The sequence below is a fragment of the Poromitra crassiceps genome (assembly GCF_964638095.1).
Source record: "Poromitra crassiceps genome assembly, chromosome: 11".
Classification (NCBI taxonomy): domain Eukaryota; kingdom Metazoa; phylum Chordata; class Actinopteri; order Beryciformes; family Melamphaidae; genus Poromitra; species Poromitra crassiceps.
The window spans coordinates 51,157,384-51,184,009 of record NC_139643.1 but is presented as its reverse complement, the minus strand read 5'-3'; the positions used below and the strand labels follow the sequence as shown (position 1 = coordinate 51,184,009).

At 46.6% G+C, this 26,626-nt stretch overlaps 1 protein-coding gene across 1 annotated transcript in view; it reads right to left on the bottom strand.

Moving 5' to 3' along the window:
* LOC310785266 (alpha-tubulin N-acetyltransferase 1-like) overlaps window positions 1–25,118 on the bottom strand; it is a 34,596-nt gene extending 9,478 nt beyond the window's left edge. The window contains exons 1-9 of the mRNA XM_083646283.1: window positions 24,863–25,118; window positions 23,604–23,664; window positions 22,464–22,555; window positions 21,260–21,317; window positions 19,778–19,891; window positions 18,031–18,132; window positions 16,167–16,212; window positions 6,027–6,101; window positions 4,431–4,653 (exon numbers count right to left, since the gene is read on the bottom strand). Of these exons, the coding sequence (XP_083502409.1) occupies window positions 4,431–4,653; window positions 6,027–6,101; window positions 16,167–16,212; window positions 18,031–18,132; window positions 19,778–19,891; window positions 21,260–21,317; window positions 22,464–22,555; window positions 23,604–23,664; window positions 24,863–24,948 (857 nt within the window). The 5' untranslated portion in view covers window positions 24,949–25,118. The remainder of the gene's footprint in view (window positions 1–4,430; window positions 4,654–6,026; window positions 6,102–16,166; window positions 16,213–18,030; window positions 18,133–19,777; window positions 19,892–21,259; window positions 21,318–22,463; window positions 22,556–23,603; window positions 23,665–24,862) is intronic.
* Window positions 25,119–26,626: the final 1,508 nt, after the last annotated feature.

Here is a 26,626-nt window from a genome sequence, read left to right as displayed (position 1 = left end):
CGCCTTTCTCCAAGGCAGAGAGATAGGCTATCTATCATGCAGAGAGATAGGCTATCTATCATGCAGAGAGATAGGCTATCTATCATGCAGAGAGATAGGCTATCTATCAGGTAGAGAGATAGGCTATATATCAGGTAGAGAGATAGGCTATCGATCAGGCTAGGAGATAGGCTATCTATCAGGTAGAGAGATAGGCTATCTATCAGGTAGAGAGATAGGCTATCTATCAGGTAGAGAGATAGGCTATCTATCAGGTAGAGAGATAGGCTATCTATCAGGTAGAGAGATAGGCTATCTATCAGGTAGAGAGATAGGTTATCTATCAGGTAGAGAGATAGGCTATCGATCAGGCTAGGAGATAGGCTATCTATCAGGTAGAGAGATAGGCTATCTATCAGGCAGAGAGATAGGCTATCTATCAGGTAGAGAGATAGGCTATCTATCAGGCAGAGAGATAGGCTATCGATCTATCAGGCTAGGAGACGATAGCCATTCCTTTATGGAAGAGGCAATGTGGCAGTCAAGAGGGTGGTCAGTGGAAGCTAAGCTAAGGTCTATTAAGGGAACTATTGACATGTTCCCACACAAAGATATTAATGAAAGCAGGAGACGGGAGTAATCACGATGTATGGAAGTGTTAAATGGGGTTTTCGATGTGAACAGACAGAGAGGTGGAGGGGAAGCGGGAGAGAGATAAACCGTGTTTAGAGAGGCCACAGACAGACAGACAGACAGACAGACAGACAGACAGACGGACCGACAGACAGGCAGACAGACAGGCAGACAGACAGACACAGACAGACAGACACAGACAGACAGACGGACCGACAGACAGGCAGACAGACAGACACAGACAGACAGGCAGGCAGGCAGACAGAAAGACACGGACAGGTGGAGGGGAGAGAGACAGAGAGAGAAACTGTTTAGAGGCACAGACTGAGGAAGATCATAATTGAGGTAGGTTGGTTTGTGGCTAACTATCTGGAGCTACTATGAAGAACAGCATGGATTGTGCTGAGAAAGGAAATCTACGAATCAACAGCATCATTGATAAGTCACAAATAAGGCTAGGGTTCCAAACATCTGACCTATCGCTTTAATTTTGAGACATGAGTGGAATTACTGTAAAGAAACAAAACTGAGAAGATTCTTAGGGCTAATGTACACCGCGTCCGGAACAGATGTGGTACGGCTCCGGTATGACTGCAAACAGACCCACACTCATGTCATCTGTATGCGGGATCCGACAAAAATAGAACAGGTGTGTAATTTTTCCGTACCGCATGTATCGCCCATCAATTAACATGTATCGCCCATCAATTAACCTGTATCGCCCATCAATTAACATGTATCACCCATCAATTAACATGTATCACCCATCAATTAACATGTATCGCACATCAATTAACATGTATCACCCATCAATTAACATGTATCACCCATCAATTAACATGTATCGCCCATCTATTAACATGTATCGCCCATCAATTAACATGTATCACCCATCAATTAACATGTATCACCCATCAATTAACATGTATCACCCATCAATTAACATGTATCGCCCATCAATTAACATGTATCGCCCATCAATTAACATGTATCGCCCATCAATTAACATGTATCACCCATCAATTAACATGTATCGCACATCAATTAACATGTATCACCCATCAATTAACATGTATCACCCATCAATTAACATGTATCACCCATCAATTAACATGTATCACCCATCAATTAACATGTATCGCACATCAATTAACATGTATCGCCCATCAATTAACAAGAGCGAGAGTCGATCCAGCAGTTTTGCCAGATCCGCAACGCAGCCGTAGCGCATCTGGTGTACGTTGCCTGTTAGTGTCGACACTGCATTGTACTTTGTGTTAGTCTCTACACTGCATTGTACTTTGTGTTAGTCTCTACACTGCATTGTACTTTGTGTTAGTCTCTACACTGCATTGTACTTTGTGTTAGTGTCTACACTGCATTGTACTTTGTGTTAGTGTCTACACTGCATTGTACTTTGTGTTAGTGTCTACACTGCATTGTACTTTGTGTTAGTGTCTACACTGCATTGTACTTTGTGTTAGTCTCTACACTGCATTGTACTTTGTGTTAGTCTCTACACTGCATTGTACTTTGTGTTAGTCTCTACACTGCATTGTACTTTGTGTTAGTGTCTACACTGCATTGTACTTTGTGTTAGTCTCTACACTGCATTGTACTTTGTGTTAGTCTCTACACTGCATTGTACTTTGTGTTAGTCTCTACACTGCATTGTACTTTGTGTTAGTCTCTACACTGCATTGTACTTTGTGTTAGTCTCTACACTGCATTGTACTTTGTGTTAGTGTCTACACTGCATTGTACTTTGTGTTAGTCTCTACACTGCATTGTACTTTGTGTTAGTCTCTACACTGCATTGTACTTTGTGTTAGTCTCTACACTGCATTGTACTTTGTGTTAGTCTCTACACTGCATTGTACTTTGTGTTAGTCTCTACACTGCATTGTACTTTGTGTTAGTGTCTACACTGCATTGTACTTTGTGTTAGTGTCTACACTGCATTGTACTTTGTGTTAGTCTCTACACTGCATTGTACTTTGTGTTAGTCTCTACACTGCATTGTACTTTGTGTTAGTCTCTACACTGCATTGTACTTTGTGTTAGTGTCTACACTGCATTGTACTTTGTGTTAGTCTCTACACTGCATTGTACTTTGTGTTAGTGTCTACACTGCATTGTACTTTGTGTTAGTCTCTACACTGCATTGTACTTTGTGTTAGTGTCTACACTGCATTGTACTTTGTGTTAGTCTCTACACTGCATTGTACTTTGTGTTAGTCTCTACACTGCATTGTACTTTGTGTTAGTCTCTACACTGCATTGTACTTTGTGTTAGTCTCTACACTGCATTGTACTTTGTGTTAGTCTCTACACTGCATTGTACTTTGTGTTAGTCTCTACACTGCATTGTACTTTGTGTTAGTCTCTACACGGCATTGTACTTTGTGTTAGTCTCTACACTGCATTGTACTTTGTGTTAGTCTCTACACTGCATTGTACTTTGTGTTAGTCTCTACACTGCATTGTACTTTGTGTTAGTCTCTACACTGCATTGTACTTTGTGTTAGTCTCTACACTGCATTGTACTTTGTGTTAGTGTCTACACTGCATTGTACTTTGTGTTAGTGTCTACACTGCATTGTACTTTGTGTTAGTGTCTACACTGCATTGTACTTTGTGTTAGTGTCTACACTGCATTGTACTTTGTGTTAGTCTCTACACTGCATTGTACTTTGTGTTAGTCTCTACACTGCATTGTACTTTGTGTTAGTCTCTACACTGCATTGTACTTTGTGTTAGTGTCTACACTGCATTGTACTTTGTGTTAGTCTCTACACTGCATTGTACTTTGTGTTAGTCTCTACACTGCATTGTACTTTGTGTTAGTCTCTACACTGCATTGTACTTTGTGTTAGTCTCTACACTGCATTGTACTTTGTGTTAGTCTCTACACTGCATTGTACTTTGTGTTAGTGTCTACACTGCATTGTACTTTGTGTTAGTCTCTACACTGCATTGTACTTTGTGTTAGTCTCTACACTGCATTGTACTTTGTGTTAGTCTCTACACTGCATTGTACTTTGTGTTAGTCTCTACACTGCATTGTACTTTGTGTTAGTCTCTACACTGCATTGTACTTTGTGTTAGTGTCTACACTGCATTGTACTTTGTGTTAGTGTCTACACTGCATTGTACTTTGTGTTAGTCTCTACACTGCATTGTACTTTGTGTTAGTCTCTACACTGCATTGTACTTTGTGTTAGTCTCTACACTGCATTGTACTTTGTGTTAGTGTCTACACTGCATTGTACTTTGTGTTAGTCTCTACACTGCATTGTACTTTGTGTTAGTGTCTACACTGCATTGTACTTTGTGTTAGTCTCTACACTGCATTGTACTTTGTGTTAGTGTCTACACTGCATTGTACTTTGTGTTAGTCTCTACACTGCATTGTACTTTGTGTTAGTCTCTACACTGCATTGTACTTTGTGTTAGTCTCTACACTGCATTGTACTTTGTGTTAGTCTCTACACTGCATTGTACTTTGTGTTAGTCTCTACACTGCATTGTACTTTGTGTTAGTCTCTACACTGCATTGTACTTTGTGTTAGTCTCTACACGGCATTGTACTTTGTGTTAGTCTCTACACTGCATTGTACTTTGTGTTAGTCTCTACACTGCATTGTACTTTGTGTTAGTCTCTACACTGCATTGTACTTTGTGTTAGTCTCTACACTGCATTGTACTTTGTGTTAGTCTCTACACTGCATTGTACTTTGTGTTAGTCTCTACACTGCATTGTACTTTGTGCCACTGTGAAGAGGGGGAAAGTGCTGAATGTGCCCCTCATGACTTACCTGGTGCGTTTTGCCCTGCAGCTGTCGATGTGAGGTAAGTGGGGGGTCTGGCCCCTCTCGCCCCCATGGGAAGGAGGCAGGGCGCCAAGGTCGGGCTGAGGGGCCGCCCGGCTGGGCGACGATCCCAGGCTGTGGGAGCGGGAGAACTGGGAGGATACCGACCGCTGGGGGGAGAGGTGCGGGGCAAACGGCCAGGGGCGAGCACTCTGTTCCCGATGTACCACTGGAGAGCCAAACAGGGCGATCACAAAGTCGCATTTCATTTGGATTTCATTGATCATATATCGTTTAATCAAAGTCATCTCATTGAGATAAACATCTGTTTTTCATGAGAAACCTGAGAATACAAAGTGTCGTGAAACTGACAAAAGATACACAATACACCAAAATACAAAATACACAAAAATAATCGCAAACATCATATAAAACGGGAGATTTCATTGCTTTAAAATCATATATATATTTTTTTTTATAATTTCTATTGCATTTATAAAGCTCATAGTTCCAGAAGCCAACTAACTAACCAGTCCTGTGATCTAGTAGCAACATCCTTTATCTTATCTTCTTCCCTGTAGGCTCCTGGAGCATAGGACCGCAACCACACAACGCCAACAGGCTCCGGGCAGTCTCCCCCATACAGAGTACAGAGGAAGACTGCCAACAGGCTCCGGGCAGTCTCCCCCATACAGAGGAAGACTGCTATTGCGGTTTCTGGGGCAAGTGGGTTTTTACGGGGTTGGGTTTCTAGCCCCATGCCCATAGTTGCATCATTACCGGGTTTAACAGATAAATAAATATGCAATGCATTTCAACACTTTAAAAAAAAAATCACAATAGTAGTGAGTGTGAAATGTATCTCGTGTAAAGAACACAAGTCACTACGATAAACTGCATAAAATGTCTCCATAATAATCAAATAGACATGTGCATTGTACAGTTTTCTGCTGCTTTTCAAAAGACAAGTATGCATAGTTTCTATTTTCACCCTGAGTGAATGTTATCATAACTTCATTCATGTGTTGCTGAGAGACCAAATATGATCTACTTCCCTGTTCACACAATCAAGACAACAGAGGAGGGCCTGAGGAGGCATAACTCTCTCTAAAGCTGCATCAAAGACTTCTCCAATTAAGTACGACCATATGAAAGCGGTTTGATTTTTTCAGTTTTTCCATTTGAATTTAGGGGTTAGGATCGAAAATGGAATCATTTCTCTAGGCCTATTTTACAATTATGAAATAATTTAGGTTACTACAATAATTAGGTCTACTTTTGATTTTGATAATTAGGCCTACTTCTTATCCATTTCCGTCAAATTATGGACAATTCTGCAATATTCCCTGTTTTACAGTTGATTTTTTTATTACCAAATTCCATGATTCCGTCCGTTTTTTCAGTTTTTTGCAAAAATCATATGGCCCTAAATTAAGTGAATAGCTTGACATGAAAGCAGTTATAATGGCTGCTACACAAGTTCTTTCAATAACAAAATGGCCGACAGTTGAAAACGCCAGCAGTCAAGTGGGAAATCCAAACTAATTAGGCAGCAGCTATCAAACAAAGCAGTGATGATGTTACTCTGTGCCCAGCGCTCACCTTCTCTCTCCATTAGTGAGTAAGGTTTGATCTCTCCGTCTGGCTTTTTGGGGGGAACCTTTCTCAACTGGGCCGCTGTGGAAGAGAGGACATGGATACAAGAACACAACGCCATCAGAACCTGGTGGAAGGTTAAAGAACCTTAGCTTAACACACACTCACCGAGCACTTTATTAATAGGAACACCTGTATTATTACCTGCTTATTCATGCAATTATCCATTCACGGTGCTTAAACGTTAGCCTGGTAAACCATCCAATCACGTGAACTCACATTTTGTTTTGCTCTCAGCTCGGGGCTTTTCAGAAATTACAAAGTGCACGGCCCAATCTGGGACCTGCCTCGTAAGTTGACAACCTAACGGCTGGACCAACAGTAACAGCTGTCAACGTCAACGTTGGTAGAGTTTACACAGGCAGAAGTGCAGTTATTGCAGAAATAGAACCAAAACCAACAATTCAACAGGAACAAGAGTACCGCTATGCACCAGCGGAGCGTCTCCGCAGAAAACATGTTTTCAACGTTCTTTGCGAGTGGATTTAGATTTGACTGGATCCAACCCCGTTTGGCTGAAGGACTGGATTTGGCTACACTGATTGGCTGAAGGAGTTGTCTGTCAAGGGCAAGTACTCCCGCCCACTGAAATCACTGTGGACGGCTTGGAGTCCAGATGGAACAGCAGAACGGAAAAAAACATGGGTTCACGTGAACGGGATGATTTAAACACGGCAAACATCACTCAACATTCAAACAGCAAGACAGTTGACTCTGAGCTGCCGAGCTGAGAAATGTGAAGAATCTATACATTCTTTCCTGTTTTCAACGCAATGTGAGTACAACCTGTTCAAGTGAATTCAACTCATTATGAGTGAAGCCAGGCTGCTGTGTTTTCTCCCTCTCCACCATGTTGGTTTCTCCCTCTCCACCATGTTGGTTTCTCCCTCTACTTGCTTGTCATCCAGAGAGGTCTGATGATCACAGCGCTTCCCCCACACAGCAAAGCCCGCCTCCCTCCGCTGCAAGCGGAGACTGTAGCTTATATATTGATATTAGCATGTGACGTCATCCGGCCACTTTTCTGACAGTTATCGCATATTCACCGCATAGCACACTATTGAGCCACCCTAAACCAGCGCAGGGGAGATTCCTTCAGCGCGACAGCCCGAGTTGACATGTTTGTCATATTGTATTGACCCTGTTCTGGATGAACGATTTGCATGTGGGTCAAACTGACTGAGAGCAACTAGAAGTGAGCAACTAGAAGTGCCGTAATGTAATACAGAAAATAAAGCAAACACCTGCTGATCCCATTCAGATCAATAATAATCATCATCATAATAATAATGCTTTTCTGGCTTTTAAAGGGACCCTGCAAGAAACTAATCCTGGGTCTGCAGACTGACTTACCCAGCATGAGTTTACACAGTTAGTATTCCCATTAGCACTATAATAACAGTAAACTAAGCTAATGTGGACAAACACGTAAACACGTCACATTCCCAGTGATGGTCTTGTTTGTTTACAGTAATTACACTAATGTCTCCAAATTAATGTGGTGATAGTTTATTCATGTTAAAATGCCACATGTAGCATCAACACATGTAGCATTTAGGATTGGAGCTATTCACCTTATTCCTGGACCTACGTTTCCCATGATTCTCAGCGGTTGCCGGTTGTCGACTTCCTGTTTAAAAAAAATTCACTAGCAAGGAGGTGCGCGCCGCTGTCAAAGAGTGGGAACGTTTGGCTTATTTGATCCGAAATGGCTAAAAATAGTAACGTTGTGTGGTTGCATAGTGGCGATATTTTACAAAAACGAGGTCAATGTCAATTCACTCGTACTGTACGGGCTTATTTTAGCCGAAATGGCTAAAAATAGTATGTGGTTGCATAGCGGCCGCTTTTGTTTTGAAGGCTAAACGTCCAAACCGGAACTCTTATTATTTGGTCATTGAACGTAGCTTTAGCGGTCTCTCTCTTTCAAGATTCAAGATATTGTCACTCGTTGTACAATTATGCACATGCGAAATTATTGTGCTGGGGGCATCATTACAAGACATAGGTATAGGTACAAAGTCACAACAATTATTATGATTATTTTCAGTCTCTTTCGCAATGAACGGTCCTGGGCGGAAACAGGCAACCGGCAGGTGGAAACAGGGAGGGAGGGTGTCATGGAAGCGCCCACTGTCTCACCAGGAAACTCGTGATTAGAGAGGCAAACTGACCGCCTACTTCCTGCTTCAGCACTGTACCAGAGATTTTTATCCGCCATTTATTTTCCCATAGACCTTTCGTAAAATGCTTATAAAAATCGTTTTACTTCATCAAACTAAATGGTCCAGCTATATTTAGAATCGGGAGAGACCATAGAACATTTCAATCCGACCAAAACTTTAAAAAATCCGCGATTTTTTACGTTTTGGTCCGAGTGAAATGTTATGTGGTCTCTCCTGTTTCTAAATATATCTGAATCGTTTGGTTTGAACAAGTAAAACTATTTTTATAAGCATTTTACGAAATGTCTATGGGAAAATAAATGGCGGATGAAAATCTCTGGTACAGTGCTGAAGCAGGAAGTAGGCGGTCACTTTGCCTCTATACCAATGGACAGACATTTATTTAGACTTCAGAGGGTCAAACAACAGGCAGCTTTCCTCCTATCAGTGAGGTGGTTAGGGGGGGGGGGGGTGTTAGGGGCTGTGGGTCCTATGTATCACATGATATACAACAGTACATATATACATATAGGACCTAGATAGGAGAGGAAATATCAATATTGGGAAAGAGGAAGTGAGAGGAAAGCTGGTGAGAGAGAGAGTGTGACATGAACAGGTGGCCCTCATACAGTGGAATCCGCTTATAGTGATCAACTGCTTATATGGATGAAAAAGCTTGGTACACAGAATCACTCCTATACACATGCTGTTTGTATAATTCACTTATAGCGATCAGGAGTCCACTTACAGTGATCATTTTGGGTCTTCTCATACATGAGAACAATGGAAAAAATGTCTAAAACTACAGTCATTCCATTTGATTTTTTTAAACTTACAAACGGCCAAAAATGAGCAAACGAGATACAGCAGCGATACTTGGTGCATGTCTGTCTGTATGGAGAGATCACAACGTTTCTGTCTGTCTCTGTCGATGCGAGACCGCTGTGTTTGAAACAGCTGGAAGCCTTTAACTTACTAACTTACTGTATGTATGTTGAAAGTCAATATCAATAACATTCAGTAAATAGCGAAGCTGTCGATTTATTGACTTTACATGTAATGTATTCATGCAATAAATATACAAATGTCAATTAGACGGTAATCTGGATGAGGAATAAAGAAAAAGAAGAAAATCGGTCATAATGATCATCCACTTATAGTGATCAATTTGAGCCGTCTCAAAGTGATCACTATAAGAGGAGTGCACTGTATAAATGTCCCAAAGTGATTTGATCTGATTGATTTATTTATGTGTCATGCACTCTAGGTGCCCAACCCCCATGGCTTTACAAGACACAACAATAAATCACTGTAAGATCACTATGAGAGGAGTGCACTGTATAAATGTCTTAACGTGATCCCTATGAGAGGAGTGCACTGTATAAAATGCAGGGGCAGAGAGAAAGGAGGGAGGGATGTATGGGAAAAGAAAGAGAGATAGAAGAGTCCTTACAAAAATCCGAACATCCCCTGATCCGTCAGAGGAGAGGGAGGCCCGCCTGAGAGGGTTTGGTGAAACAAAAGCGTTTGGAAATGGAAGTCACAGTGAAGAGCACTTTCAAATGTGAAGATGATGTACTCTAGGTGAAAATACTATTTACTATTTTCCACATTTTAGAAGAATAGTAAAGACATCAAAACTATGAAATAACACAAATGGAATTATGATCAAAAACCACCTTCTCCACCCTCCCCCCCTCAGCCGATCTGGGGAGCATTGTAGACTGGCACATGCTTCCTCTGATACATGTGCAGTCGCCAGCCGCTTCTTTTCACCAGACAGCGAGGAGTTTCACCGTCAGGATGTATATAGCGCATGGGAGGATCACGCTATTCCCCCGAGTCCCCCCCCCTGAACAGGCGCACAGACCGACCAGAGGAGGCACTAGTGCAGTGACCAGACCGACCAGAGGAGGCACTAGTGCAGTGACAAGGACACATAGCCTTAATCCGGCTTCCCACCCATAGACACGGCCAATTGTTGTGCCTGTATGGACGCCCGACCGCCACGGAGGCAACACGGGGGCTCGAACCTGCGATCCTCGTGTCGGTAGGCAGGGAATCGTACACTCTACCCTCTTCCTGCACTACACTCCTCCTGCACTACCCTCCTACACTCCTCCTGCACTACCCTCCTCCTGCACTACCCTCCTACACTCCTCCTGCACTACACTCCTCCTGCACTACCCTCCTACACTCCTCCTGCACTACACTCCTACACTCCTCCTGCACTACCCTCCTCCTGCACTACCCTCCTACACTCCTCCTGCACTACACTCCTACACTCCTCCTGCACTACACTCCTACACTCCTCCTGCACTACCCTCCTCCTGCACTACCCTCCTACACTCCTCCTGCACTACCCTCCTACACTCCTCCTGCACTACACTCCTCCTGCACTCCTCCTGCACTACACTCCTCCTGCACTACCCTCCTCCTGCACTACCCTCCTCCTGCACTACACTCCTCCTGCACTACCCTCCTCCTACACTCCTCCTACACTCCTCCTGCACTACACTCCTCCTGCACTACCCTCCTCCTGCACTACACTCCTCCTGCACTACCCTCCTACACTCCTCCTGCACTACACTCCTCCTGCACTACCCTCCTCCTGCACTACCCTCCTCCTGCACTACACTCCTCCTGCACTACCCTCCTACCCTCCTCCTACACTCCTCCTACACTCCTCCTGCACTACCCTCCTCCTGCACTACACTCCTCCTGCACTACCCTCCTACCCTCCTCCTACACTCCTCCTACACTCCTCCTGCACTACCCTCCTCCTGCACTACACTCCTCCTGCACTACACTCCTCCTGCACTACCCTCCTCCTGCACTACCCTCCTCCTGCACTACACTCCTCCTGCACTACACTCCTCCTGCACTACCCTCCTCCTACACTCCTCCTACACTCCTCCTGCACTACACTCCTCCTGCACTACACTCCTCCTGCACTACCCTCCTCCTGCACTACACTCCTCCTGCACTACACTCCTCCTGCACTACACTCCTCCTGCACTACCCTCCTCCTGCACTACCCTCCTCCTGCACTACCCTCCTCCTGCACTACCCTCCTCCTGCACTACCCTCCTCCTGCACTACACTCCTCCTGCACTACCCTCCTCCTACACTCCTCCTACACTCCTCCTGCACTACACTCCTCCTGCACTACCCTCCTCCTGCACTACACTCCTCCTGCACTACCCTCCTACCCTCCTCCTACACTCCTCCTACACTCCTCCTGCACTACCCTCCTCCTGCACTACACTCCTCCTGCACTACACTCCTCCTGCACTACCCTCCTCCTGCACTACACTCCTCCTGCACTACCCTCCTCCTGCACTACCCTTCTACACTCCTCCTGCACTACACTCCTCCTGCACTACCCTCCTACCCTCCTCCTGCACTACACTCCTCCTGCACTACCCTCCTCCTGCACTACACTCCTCCTGCACTACCCTCCTACCCTCCTCCTGCACTACACTCCTCCTGCACTACCCTCCTCCTGCACTACCCTCCTCCTGCACTACCCTCCTACACTCCTCCTGCACTACACTCCTCCTGCACTACCCTCCTACACTCCTCCTGCACTACCCTCCTACACTCCTCCTGCACTACACTCCTCCTGCACTACCCTCCTCCTGCACTACCCTCCTACACTCCTCCTGCACTACCCTCCTACCCTCCTCCTGCACTACCCTCCTCCTGCACTACCCTCCTCCTGCACTACCCTCCTCCTGCACTACACTCCTCCCGCACTACCCTCCTCCTGCACTACACTCCTCCCGCACTACCCTCCTCCTGCACTACACTCCTACCCTCCTCCTGCACTACACTCCTCCTGCACTACCCTCCTGCACTACCCTCCTCCTGCACTACCCTCCTCCTGCACTACCCTCCTCCTGCACTCCTCCTGCACTACACTCCTCCTGCACTACCCTCCTCCTGCACTACCCTCCTCCTGCACTACACTCCTCCTGCACTACCCTCCTCCTACACTCCTCCTACACTCCTCCTGCACTACACTCCTCCTGCACTACCCTCCTCCTGCACTACACTCCTCCTGCACTACCCTCCTACACTCCTCCTGCACTACACTCCTCCTGCACTACCCTCCTCCTGCACTACCCTCCTCCTGCACTACACTCCTCCTGCACTACCCTCCTACCCTCCTCCTACACTCCTCCTACACTCCTCCTGCACTACCCTCCTCCTGCACTACACTCCTCCTGCACTACCCTCCTACCCTCCTCCTACACTCCTCCTACACTCCTCCTGCACTACCCTCCTCCTGCACTACACTCCTCCTGCACTACACTCCTCCTGCACTACCCTCCTCCTGCACTACCCTCCTCCTGCACTACACTCCTCCTGCACTACACTCCTCCTGCACTACCCTCCTCCTACACTCCTCCTACACTCCTCCTGCACTACACTCCTCCTGCACTACACTCCTCCTGCACTACCCTCCTCCTGCACTACACTCCTCCTGCACTACACTCCTCCTGCACTACACTCCTCCTGCACTACCCTCCTCCTGCACTACCCTCCTCCTGCACTACCCTCCTCCTGCACTACCCTCCTCCTGCACTACACTCCTCCTGCACTACCCTCCTCCTACACTCCTCCTACACTCCTCCTGCACTACACTCCTCCTGCACTACCCTCCTCCTGCACTACACTCCTCCTGCACTACCCTCCTACCCTCCTCCTACACTCCTCCTACACTCCTCCTGCACTACCCTCCTCCTGCACTACACTCCTCCTGCACTACACTCCTCCTGCACTACCCTCCTCCTGCACTACACTCCTCCTGCACTACCCTCCTCCTGCACTACCCTTCTACACTCCTCCTGCACTACACTCCTCCTGCACTACCCTCCTACCCTCCTCCTGCACTACACTCCTCCTGCACTACCCTCCTCCTGCACTACACTCCTCCTGCACTACCCTCCTACCCTCCTCCTGCACTACACTCCTCCTGCACTACCCTCCTCCTGCACTACCCTCCTCCTGCACTACCCTCCTACACTCCTCCTGCACTACACTCCTCCTGCACTACCCTCCTACACTCCTCCTGCACTACCCTCCTACACTCCTCCTGCACTACACTCCTCCTGCACTACCCTCCTCCTGCACTACCCTCCTACACTCCTCCTGCACTACCCTCCTACCCTCCTCCTGCACTACCCTCCTCCTGCACTACCCTCCTCCTGCACTACCCTCCTCCTGCACTACACTCCTCCCGCACTACCCTCCTCCTGCACTACACTCCTCCCGCACTACCCTCCTCCTGCACTACACTCCTACCCTCCTCCTGCACTACACTCCTCCTGCACTACCCTCCTGCACTACCCTCCTCCTGCACTACCCTCCTCCTGCACTACCCTCCTCCTGCACTCCTCCTGCACTACACTCCTCCTGCACTACCCTCCTCCTGCACTACCCTCCTCCTGCACTACACTCCTCCTGCACTACCCTCCTCCTACACTCCTCCTACACTCCTCCTGCACTACACTCCTCCTGCACTACCCTCCTCCTGCACTACACTCCTCCTGCACTACCCTCCTACACTCCTCCTGCACTACACTCCTCCTGCACTACCCTCCTCCTGCACTACCCTCCTCCTGCACTACACTCCTCCTGCACTACCCTCCTACCCTCCTCCTACACTCCTCCTACACTCCTCCTGCACTACCCTCCTCCTGCACTACACTCCTCCTGCACTACCCTCCTACCCTCCTCCTACACTCCTCCTACACTCCTCCTGCACTACCCTCCTCCTGCACTACACTCCTCCTGCACTACACTCCTCCTGCACTACCCTCCTCCTGCACTACCCTCCTCCTGCACTACACTCCTCCTGCACTACACTCCTCCTGCACTACCCTCCTCCTACACTCCTCCTACACTCCTCCTGCACTACACTCCTCCTGCACTACACTCCTCCTGCACTACCCTCCTCCTGCACTACACTCCTCCTGCACTACACTCCTCCTGCACTACACTCCTCCTGCACTACCCTCCTCCTGCACTACCCTCCTCCTGCACTACCCTCCTCCTGCACTACCCTCCTCCTGCACTACACTCCTCCTGCACTACCCTCCTCCTACACTCCTCCTACACTCCTCCTGCACTACACTCCTCCTGCACTACCCTCCTCCTGCACTACACTCCTCCTGCACTACCCTCCTACCCTCCTCCTACACTCCTCCTACACTCCTCCTGCACTACCCTCCTCCTGCACTACACTCCTCCTGCACTACACTCCTCCTGCACTACCCTCCTCCTGCACTACACTCCTCCTGCACTACCCTCCTCCTGCACTACCCTTCTACACTCCTCCTGCACTACACTCCTCCTGCACTACCCTCCTACCCTCCTCCTGCACTACACTCCTCCTGCACTACCCTCCTCCTGCACTACACTCCTCCTGCACTACCCTCCTACCCTCCTCCTGCACTACACTCCTCCTGCACTACCCTCCTCCTGCACTACCCTCCTCCTGCACTACCCTCCTACACTCCTCCTGCACTACACTCCTCCTGCACTACCCTCCTACACTCCTCCTGCACTACCCTCCTACACTCCTCCTGCACTACACTCCTCCTGCACTACCCTCCTCCTGCACTACCCTCCTACACTCCTCCTGCACTACCCTCCTACCCTCCTCCTGCACTACCCTCCTCCTGCACTACCCTCCTCCTGCACTACCCTCCTCCTGCACTACACTCCTCCCGCACTACCCTCCTCCTGCACTACACTCCTCCCGCACTACCCTCCTCCTGCACTACACTCCTCCCGCACTACCCTCCTCCTGCACTACCCTCCTACACTCCTCCTGCACTACCCTCCTACACTCCTCCTGCACTACCCTCCTACACTCCTTCTGCACTACCCTCCTACACTCCTCCTGCACTACCCTCCTACCCTCCTCCTGCACTACCCTCCTACACTCCTCCTGCACTACCCTCCTACCCTCCTCCTGCACTACCCTCCTACACTCCTCCTGCACTACCCTCCTACACTCCTCCTGCACTACCCTCCTCCTGCACTACCCTCCTCCTGCACTACCCTCCTCCTGCACTACCCTCCTACACTCCTCCTGCACTACACTCCTCCTGCACTACCCTCCTACACTCCTCCTGCACTACCCTCCTACACTCCTCCTGCACTACACTCCTCCTGCACTACCCTCCTACCCTCCTCCTGCACTACCCGGACGCCAAAATCCAAACTATGTTAGACTTTAGACCATAGACTTTAAAGTTGCCTTGTTGGAAAGGCAAAGGCTTTGGAGAGAAATTCCCACAAAAGGATCATCTTCATGGTTTCTATTTGTCTAAAAAAAACTAAGTTCAAGCATTTCTGCAAAAGCCTTTAGATCAGAAGCCTTTAGATCAGAAGCCTTTAGATCAGAATGGCTTTAAGAGAATGAAAGTGCATTTAGCAAAGAAACAAAGATTTGTTGTGCTACCAAAAATCATGAGTTCATTTGAAGTAAATCTACAGCATGGAAAATATGTGTCGCAACCACACTTCTTGACACTATAACTCACAAGAATATGTGCTTGTTTTAACAACGTGCAGCTTTTGCAATCAGGTAAAAAGGCGTGGCCCAGGTGAGCTGGGGTTGGTATAGAGACCTAAGAACAGGTAAAAAGGCGTGGCCCAGGTGACCTGGGGTTGGTATAGAGACCTAAGAACAGGAACACCAACTGAGAACAGGTTGAGTCAAATAAGCGTATCCTAAGGCCCCAGGCCGCCCACGTCACATCAGGCGTGACGTGAAACGGCTGTACGGAGACGCAGTCGCCCACGCCGCGCGGCTCAGGTTACCGTGGTGACGTAACCATCGTTTCCAAAACAAAACATGACTCAACCTAACATGCGACTGACTGAAGACAGGCTGGAAGCTCACCTGATCTGTTGAGGAAGAAGCCATCAAACACCACAAAGTTGTTGACCTACAGAGAGAGAGAAAAGAAAGAAAATGTCATAATATACATATAGTATCTGGAACTTTTTTCTTTATTAAAATAACAATAGGATATATTACATATGATCAGTCTGTGTCTGTCTGTGACCATGTGTGTTCTTTACTGAATTTGCATAAAATAGGCTTTTCAGTGATGTTTTAGGGAATGTGCCATTTGCTGTGTCACATGGGTGTGGCTGTCAAGCTGAGGCTAGCAGGCGCACATCTGGGAATTCACAGCAGCAACAACAATGGAGGAAGGTAATAAGAAAAGAACAGCGATGCTAAACGTGCAAATTAGTCCAAATAAAACTGAGAATTTAGATTTGTATCATCTCGGATTGCCACCATCGGAGGATTCGCTGCCTTCAGTGGCTTGTTTACCGCCTGTGTTGTCAGAGACTATGACAAGAAGAAGAAGAAGAAGAAATAAAAAGAAAAACTAAAACGACCGCACCGCGGATATATGCCTCCGCCAACAAGTGAGCAGTCGACACCCATGTCTGTCCAGACTTTGACGTTTGAGCCAAATGTGGAGAAATTCCGTCAAGGCGTTCCTGAGATATCGCGTTAACGAGCTAGAAAATGGCATTCGTGAGGTCACAGTGACCTTGACCTTTGACCACCAAAATTGAATCACTTCATCCTCGAGTTCAAGTGGACGTTTGAGCCAAATTTGACGAAATTCTGTCAAGGCGTTCCTGAGATATCGTGCTAACGCAAATCGGACGGACATACGTACGGACAACCCGAAACCATAATGCATCCAGCGCAGCTATCGCTGGCGGTGGCATAAAAAGAAAGAAATTCCCATGTCCTCCTTAGCATGGCACTTGGCTTATAATTGAATTCTGCTATATAGGCCATTGGCCAATAGGGCGAGGCTAGTCACAAGTGCTTCAGACATAACCTTTCAAATAATGATGTAGAAATATGAATAACAAACGACCCAAGATGAGATGGGAGAAGGAAGGAGCCTGAGGCAAAGTCCAAATAGAAGTTATAACAGCAAGTGCAATCACACTCGGACATAAATAACAACAACAACAACAACAATCATCATCATCATCATCATCATCATCATCATCATCATCATCATCTCACACTATCAGATAAAAGGAGATGTCATCTTCCTGGGGTCCCGTGAGGAAAGCTGATGTCTGAGATACAGTCAGTCATCACATGACAAGTCAAGACAAGTTGTTTTCGCAAAGCTTTGCTATGACAGAACTAATAGGTCACATGAGCAGACAGTATGACAGCAGCCAGCAGAAGGTACCTGAGGAACACTTTGTGTCAGAGCAGAAGGTACCTGAGGAACACTTTGTGTCAGAGCAGAAGGTACCTGAGGAACACTTTGTGTCAGAGCAGAAGGTACCTGAGGAACACTTTGTGTCAGAGCAGAAGGTACCTGAGGAACACTTTGTGTCAGAGCAGAAGGTACCTAAGGAACACTTTGTGTCAGAGCAGAAGGTACCTGAGGAACACTTTGTGTCAGAGCAGAAGGTACCTGAGGAACACTTTGTGTCAGAGCAGAAGGTACCTGAGGAACACTTTGTGTCAGAGCAGAAGGTACCTGAGGAACACTTTGTGTCAGAGCAGAAGGTACCTGAGGAACACTTTGTGTCAGAGCAGAAGGTACCTGAGGAACACTTTGTGTCCGAGCAGAAGGTACCTGAGGAACACTTTGTGTCAGAGCAGAAGGTACCTGAGGAACACTATGTGTCAGAGCAGAAGGTACCTGAGGAACACTTTGTGTCAGAGCAGAAGGTACCTGAGGAACACTATGTGTCAGAGCAGAAGGTACCTGAGGAACACTTTGTGTCAGGCAGTAGTGCTTTGACAGGAATGACAGGAATTTGGGGGAGGGCCTGTCGTAGGCCATCAGCACAGGTTCCAGATGCTCCTGCTGCAACAGATAAGGAGAAGACAGATCAACAACAATGAACTGCGTCTGTATACGTTAGTCTGCTGGTTACATGTGATAATGAACTGTGTCTGTATACGTTAGTCTGCTGGTTACATGTGATAATGAACTGTGTCTGTATACGTTAGTCTGCTGGTTACATGTCATAATGAACTGTGTCTGTATACGTTAGTCTGCTGGTTACATGTCATAATGAACTGTGTCTGTATACGTTAGTCTGCTGGTTACATGTCATAATGAACTGTGTCTGTATACGTTAGTCTGCAGGTTACATGTCATAATGAACTGTGTCTGTATACGTTAGTCTGGTGGTTACCTGTCCTAATGAACTGTGTCTGTATACGTTAGTCTGCTGGTTACATGTCATAATGAACATTATTAGGCTAAAAACGGTATGGGGAAGTCACATAGTTGGGGTGTTTTGAGAGAGGGGTCGGTTTTGCGTGGGACCCTTACGTCACCTCACAACTTGGATTTCACTTTGAGAAACATGTTGAACAGGCTGACAGATCCAAGTCATAAACATATATATATATCGATCCAAACCCCTAAATGAAAAAGCCCACAGATCCAGTGTGTTTTTCCCTCCAGAGGTCTGGTTGGACACTCAGGTCACTGAACACAGGCAGTGCCTCACCTGCAGGACAGGTCACTGAACACAGGCAGCGCCTCACCTGCAGGACAGGTCACTGAACACAGGCAGCGCCTCACCTGCAGGACAGGTCACTGAACACAGGCAGCGCCTCACCTGCAGGACAGGTCACTGAAGACAGGCAGCACCTCACCTGCAGGACAGGTCACTGAACACAGGCAGCGCCTCACCTGCAGGACAGGTCACTGAACACTAGGGGTGGGGGAAAAAATCGATTCACCTAAGTATCGCGATTTTTAATGTCACGATTTTTTGGATCGATCTTTTATTCCAGAATCGATAATCGCAAATAATAAAAAAAAAAAAAAAAAAAAAAAATTGGGTGCTTGCAGTCAGGCCACTCACTGAACAGCAGGCCAGGCGCCGCCTACTGGTTTACTAGTGGTTTTATTACTTTATTAGTTAGTCTGAAGTAATAATTACACTTCAGGGTTAAAGTGGGTGCATCTCATTGTAAAATTGGACTTCAAACGGCCCAAATCTGGCTTCAAACGGCCCAAATTTCACGCGCATCGGCCCATATCGGCCTGGCCTGCTTGGTATCTAATGCGCGGCCTGAATTATGATCCCAGTCCGCCCCTGTTTTTAAATATATCGCCCAGCCCTACTCATGATATATAATATACAGTCTCTAGCCTCACCTGCTTGGACAGGTCACTGAACACAGGCAGCGCCTCACCTGCAGGACAGGTCACTGAACACAGGCAGCGCCTCACCTGCAGGACAGGTCACTGAACACAGGCAGCGCCTCACCTGCAGGACAGGTCACTGAACACAGGCAGCGCCTCACCTGCAGGACAGGTCACTGAACACAGGCAGCGCCTCACCTGCAGGACAGGTCACTGAACACAGGCAGCGCCTCACCTGCAGGACAGGTCACTGAACACAGGCAGCGCCTCACCTGCAGGACAGGTCACTGAACACAGGCAGCACCTCACCTGCAGGACAGGTCACTGAACACACGCAGCGCCTCACCTGCAGCATGAAGTCAAACAGCTCCAGGCCGTAGCCGTGCCGCTGCAGGCTCTCTGTGATGTAGAAATCCAAAATACACAGCGGCTCCGCCTCCACGTGCGCCCCCCGCTGGTCCTGAGGAGGCATTACAAGCCGATTAGGGGAGGATTATATGAATCGACACAAATCACAGCAAACGGAAAGAGCATTGAATTTAGTATCGTGGTGGTATCGTTAAAAAAATTACGATGATACGAGTACCAATACCAGTACCCTTTAAAGTGACACCGATACCAATAGAGTACATCATTCGGTACTTTTTCTTTCTTTCTTTCTTTTACACGGTGCAGCTGTCCACGCTGACGTTTTCTCGCGCTTTATCGTATTACTCATATTCTCAGTTTTTCCTCCGACAATCCGTACGCATTTTATGCATCTATTTTGATTTGTATCAGACACCACAGGCGTGTAGTTTAGACCTGCTTTTCAATGTTTTGCTGCTGGCATCTCGGCACGCTGAACTGCCAAGTGCCAACTGCGTCACACTCACACACCGCTCGACTTCACCACCACAGACTGTATCTGCTGCGGTCATGTGACTTCACCACCACAGACTGTACGGGTTGTATCTGCTGCGGTCATGTGACTTCACCACCACAGACTGTACGGGTTGTATCTGCTGCGGTCATGTGACTTCACCACCACAGACTGTACGGGTTGTATCTGCTGCGGTCATGTGACTTCACCACCACAGACTGTACGGGTTGTATCTGCTGCGGTCATGTGACTTCACCACCACAGACTGTACGGGTTGTATCTGCTGCGGTCATGTGCCAATCACACGTCACATTCAATCCAAGAAGAATGTTTGCGTACATTTTTTTCTAGATCTGTGTACAAAAAGGATTGAGCAGGTATCGTTTGACTGTAGAACTTTTGATATTACTTGGTACTGGGATATTTCGTAGGGCTGGGTATTGGCAAGGACCTCACGATACGATACGTATCACGATACGATTGTATCACGATACATTGCGATACAATAGATATTGCGATACTGTACATAATTGACTGACATTTTTAAAAAATAGAGCTAAATATACAACACGCTGTGTACCACCCAGGTAGTGCAATAATATGTACATCACCTTATAATGATAATTTAGTGGACAAATTGAGTCAAAAGTTTAAACTACTGTTGAGTGTGTTACATTCCGAGGAAAAAGTATTATTATTGTGTCACTGAACACACGGCTGTGCAAAAAATCGATATGGCGATATATCACAATATTTTTTCGGAAATATCGATCCAGTATTGCGGAAAAAAATATTGCGATATATATTGCCGTATCGATTTTATCGCACAGCCCTAATATTTTGGTTCTTCTGGTACCTAAAGGTATTGAGTACCGATACGCAGCCATAATTGCGTTGCACAGATCAGATTGAACATATGACAGACAAGACCAGAGAAAATAAGCAGGGAAAAACATGGCGACTCACAAGCAGAAACAACTTCTTGTAGCCGACCTTGAGAAAGCCCAGGGCGACACCACAGCCTCTGTATGCAGGAGAGAAGAACAACTTTCATCACACATTATGAACACACTTTTCCATGTGAGTGATTTCCTGTCAACTGATGCCATCATGAGTGTTAAACACTGCATCTCTCAGCAGATTGCTACAGCACACACACTGTGTGAGTACAATATGACTCAGAATGCTACACCACACACACTCTGTGAGTACACTATGACTCAGAAGAAGACCACAGGGTAACTTCCCCCCCCCCACACATCTTCAGGGAGAAAAACCTCCAGGACATTTTCAAAGATGCGTAATATAATTTCCATGTAATGTGAGGCGGTGAGTCCACACCTCATGGATTTAGTGCTTCTCAAAGTGGGGTCCGGGGACGTCCCAGGGGTCATTGAGGACGTCCCAGCAAAAAGGGTCAATCATTTATTTTCCCTATAATTCCATCGATAAGTAACACAATGACAGAATGTATGACTATTTAGGTCATGGGTTTCATATACACTTTCTATAAACAAACATCTAAAAGCAAAAATCTGATCAGATGGGGGGACTCTGGGACAAAATCTTATCAGATGGGAGGCTGTCAGAGCCGGTGACAGAGACTCATTTGTAGGTGATCAAGTGTTTCAGTCTTGTTTGCCCCACTGGACCGCTACTCAGTCTCCACCACTCACAGGCACGCAGTCTGTCCATATCTGCTCATATCTGCTCATATCTGCTCATATCTGCTCATATCGGCTCATATCGGCTCATATCTGCTCATATCTGCTCATATCGGCTCATATCTGCTCATATCTGCTCATATCTGCTCATATCTGCTCATATCTGCTCATATCTGCTCATATCAGCTCATATCTGCTCATATCTGCTCATATCTGCTCATATCTGCTCATATCTGCTCTCTGCAGGTATCTGATGTGCTTCACAGAGACTCAGCTGACGACATGTTCACGGACCCCCGGGAAATCTCGTGCGTGCGTGCGTGTGTGTGTGTGTGTGTGTGCGTGCGTGTGTGCGTGCGTGTGTGCGTGTGTGTGTGCGTGCATGCGTGTGTGTGTGTGTGTGTGTGTGTGTGTGTGTGTGTGTGTGCGTGCGTGCGTGTGTGCGTGCGTGTGTGCGTGTGTGTGTGCGTGCATGCGTGTGTGTGTGTGTGTGTGTGTGTGCGTGCCCGTTGCTCTCTCCATCCTTCAGTAGGTAGAGCTGGTGCTGGTTGGACTGCAGCTTGGAGGCGCTTGTTATTGGAGCTGTGAGCTGTTGGGCCTGCAGAGAGCAACACATCCACACTGTTAGACAACATGGCTTCTCTTTTTCTTTTGTCAATATTTTTTTATTGATTTTCCAAGTGTTCATCCCACACGAGGAATAGAAAATAGAAAACATATAACTGTATATTTTGACTTCAGTTCACCTATTCGTCTCTCAAATACAACGAAGCACTACCGTAATCATCAAATATGCTCACAAATTGCATTGCCCATTCTTCATCCCTACCACCCCACAGACCCACCCACCACTAGAGCCCCGACCGATATATCAGTCTACCGATATTATCAGGCGATATTGGCCAATAACCGATATATCGGTATCGGCCGATATGTTGGCTGATATTTTTTTATTTGGTATTTTTTAAGTTATAGACAGCATGTTGTGTATATTTGATCTTTTTTCTTAATTCAAGATACATTTTATATTTGTTCTATTTGTGTTTTTGGATTTCTAGTTATTTATAATTATTAAATTCCCAGTTCAGTTTACTGTTTCATTGCACTGATGTCATTTTGGGCAATAAAGTTTATTGATAAGCTGTAAAATATCCTGCCTATACATTACATATCTCAAGTCATGTCACGTCATACATTTGCCCAGTGTTTGATATTTGAGGGATCATTGCAAAAAAAAGTGTAACATAATGTGTATATTTAATATAAGAATATCGGCCGAAATATCAATATCGGAATTTTTTTACTCCCTAATATCGGTATCGGCATTGGCCTCAAAAATCCAGTATCGGTTGGGCTCTCTACCCACCACCCATAGGCTTACAGACTCCGGAGAATATGTAGGCGAAGGAAGGTCAGTTATACTAAGACAATCAAATAATTGTATAAATTACTCAGAGAAAAAGAGGGAGGGAGAGAAAAATAAAGGGAAAAAAGATGAAAAGGGAAGGAAAAAGGAGGCTCCCATAGACAGTATATTAAAGGTTCCACTCGACTCTTTATCCAGGGGAAATCTTATAATAATATATTCACAACACTACACACACAAGCTACAACTTCAACACACACACAAACATAAAGAGGCACACCTTTGCTGAGGCTGTCCCAAGTTCATCAATAACTGTAGCTATCTGGACGTGGAGATCTGACCTACAAAGAGAAATGGATGCAATAGATTAGAGTAGGATTACATTTCACCCACAGCGTGTGTGTGTGTGTGTGTGTGTGTGTGTGTGTGTGTGTGTGTGTGTGTGTGTGTGTGTGTGTGTGTGTGTGTGTGTGTGTACACCCTGTGACATAACTTTTGACATCACTGAAGACATCACATCATTAGCTAATTAGCCCGTTTAAAAAATCTGGCTCCGTCAGGTCACCCGTGCCCTTTACACCAGTGGTTCTCAAATGGGGGTCCGGGGACCCAGGGGTCCTCGGCCAAAAGGGGGGTAATTTATTTTTGCTATAATTCCATTCATAAGTAACACAATGACTATTTTGGTCATGGGTTGATACACTTTCTGCAATAAAACATCTAAAAGCATCAATGTGACGAAATTCAGTCAAGGCGTTCCTGAGATATCACGTTAACCAACTTGAAAATGATGTTCATACCGTGTTAATACTGATAACCGTGAGAATTTTGGTCACTATAATTGTGAGATGAAATGTTCATATTGTTTCATCTCTATGACAGATACCAGGGCAGACATAAAACCACTCACCTAAAGGTGACTTTTGCATCCCTGGACATCACAAGAGGGAGTTCCATTTCAGGAACAGTGCCCCCTGCAGTTTGGTCTAGAAGATGCAGCTATGTGTGATTTACACCCAATGTTGTGTGGTCTCCAACCACCATGCTCTTTTGTGTGTTGCATGTTACATTGTCGCCACTCACGGCATGTTCTGCACGCCGAACTCCATTTAGAAATATGGCAATTTAATGTGGCATTGCATATTGCACAGTACGCTGTCACAGCGTAACGTTAGCTTAGATGTTTGATGACTAGTTGGTGTTGTGATAAATTCAGCGTCGGTTCAATATGCTCATCACTACCGCCCTCCACTGACGTGTATTTTAATGGTAAAAGGTTGTTTTTAAAGAGTGGAATCTATTGAAACACGCACTGCTTGATGATTGGAAGTATCTCGAATTGAAGACGGTTGTTGTTGGTGATACATAACAGAGCTTTAGTAATTTTCTTACAAATGTGTACCCTTTCCGAACCAGGGCACCATTAAATTGTCAGATTTTTAAATGGGGTTTGGTATCCCGTTATCTCCATAGGGGAGAGGGGGGAGACCGTCGAGCTAAAACAACACAGAGAAAAGGGAGACAGCTTCACTAACTTACCTTCCCATTGACTTGACCACCAGGTTCTGGTCCAACACGGAGACCCTCTCAGAGAACAGCTGGTTCAGATCAAAAGGAAACTCCATCTCTCTTGACAGCAGCCTAGCTGAGCTAGCCAGGGAGATCAAGCCAAGCCCAGTAGCAGATCTCAGGCGCTTTGCTAACTTTATTCGCTATCTATCTAGCATGCAAGCTAGGCTGATTCCTCTGCACAGAACACACCGGGCTAGCTGCTGCTAGCTGCTAGCACCCTGCTGAAAACAACACGTCAACACAATGCATCATTGGCATAATGAAAGCTGTGTGTGCTGCAGACACCAGGCACATGATGCTATCAGTCTCTACATTGTTACTGCAGCTCTATTGTGTCTCGGTTGTGAGTCTTGTGAGTCACTCCCCGGGTTACAGCAACCGTAATGTCTACAATACATCAATAAAAATAAGTACCCCACCTTGTCCTGTTTGTTTGACTCCTTAAAACACATCTCTCTTTAACATACTGATACGGATACATATAACTGTTTGTATAGCACCAAACTGCCCAATACATAGCCTACCAATATTTTCAATATTATTTTCAACGGGAACATCTTATCTGTGTTTTACGGTAAAATGCCCATATAGGCGAGAAATGGGACGAGCATCAAATGAGCAGGAATTTCACTTCCGGCCAGCAGGAATTTCACTCGGGTTTAGTGATTTTGCCTTCAAAGTAAAAGCACGATAAAGTTTTTTTTAACCATAAAAATATCATCATACTTGATCAGCTACGAAGCAGCAGCCAGGTCCAACCATACCGTCTCAGCTTCTCCTCCTCTCCCCCTCTCTGCTCTCCTCTCCTCTGGTTCCCCTTCTCCTCTCCCCCTCTCCTCTCCTCTCCTCTCCCCTCCTCTCCTCTCCTCTCTTCTCCTCCTCTCCCCCTCTCTTCTCCTCCTCTCCCCCTCTGCTCTCCTCCTCTCTCCCCTCCTCTCCTCTCCCCCTTCTGCTCTCCTCTCCTCTGGTTCCCCCTCTCTCCCCTCCTCTCCTCTGGTTCCCCCTCTCTCCTCTCCCCCTTCTGCTCTCCTCTCCTCTGGTTCCCCCTCTCCTCTCCCCCTCTGCTCTCCTCCGCTCCCCCTTCTGCTCTCCTCTCCTCTGGTTCCCCCTCTCTCCTCTCCTCTGGTTCCCCCCACCCACCCCCATCTGCGGTCGCCTTTTATACACGCCCCAAACAACGCAGGACAACGTGATTGGCTGGCTCAGATTTGAACAGATCTGAGCCAGCCAATCGCGTTATCCTGTGATGACGTAATGTCCCATGACCGGATGGACCATATATGGACTTCCTCCCCCCGACTTCCTCCCCCCCCTGGCTGCGCTATCATAGCTGCTGACTGTTACTGCACTATCCGTCAGATCCCTTTGCAAGGTACATGGACGTTACTCTGCAGAAACTACAGTAACAAAATCACGAATTGCTCTGTTTTTGGAGCTCTGCATGTCTGTGTTTGTCTAGTTAACGAACGTTAGCTAACGGCTAACATTCGCTAGTTAGCCAACCAACCAGCAGCTAACTTTAGCTAGCTAGCTAGCTTACCGGAAGCGATATTTTTTTGGGATGATGGCGAAGGCATAACCCACCCCTGGCCCTCTCTGCCTCTGATTAGTGGCAGCGTTATACACCATAGATATGACTATATTAAAAACATAAACACACTGGGGTCTTTCATGCAGGCTAGCAAGCGTAACTGCTGTATGTCTGTCTGACCCACTGAGTCTGACGGTCTG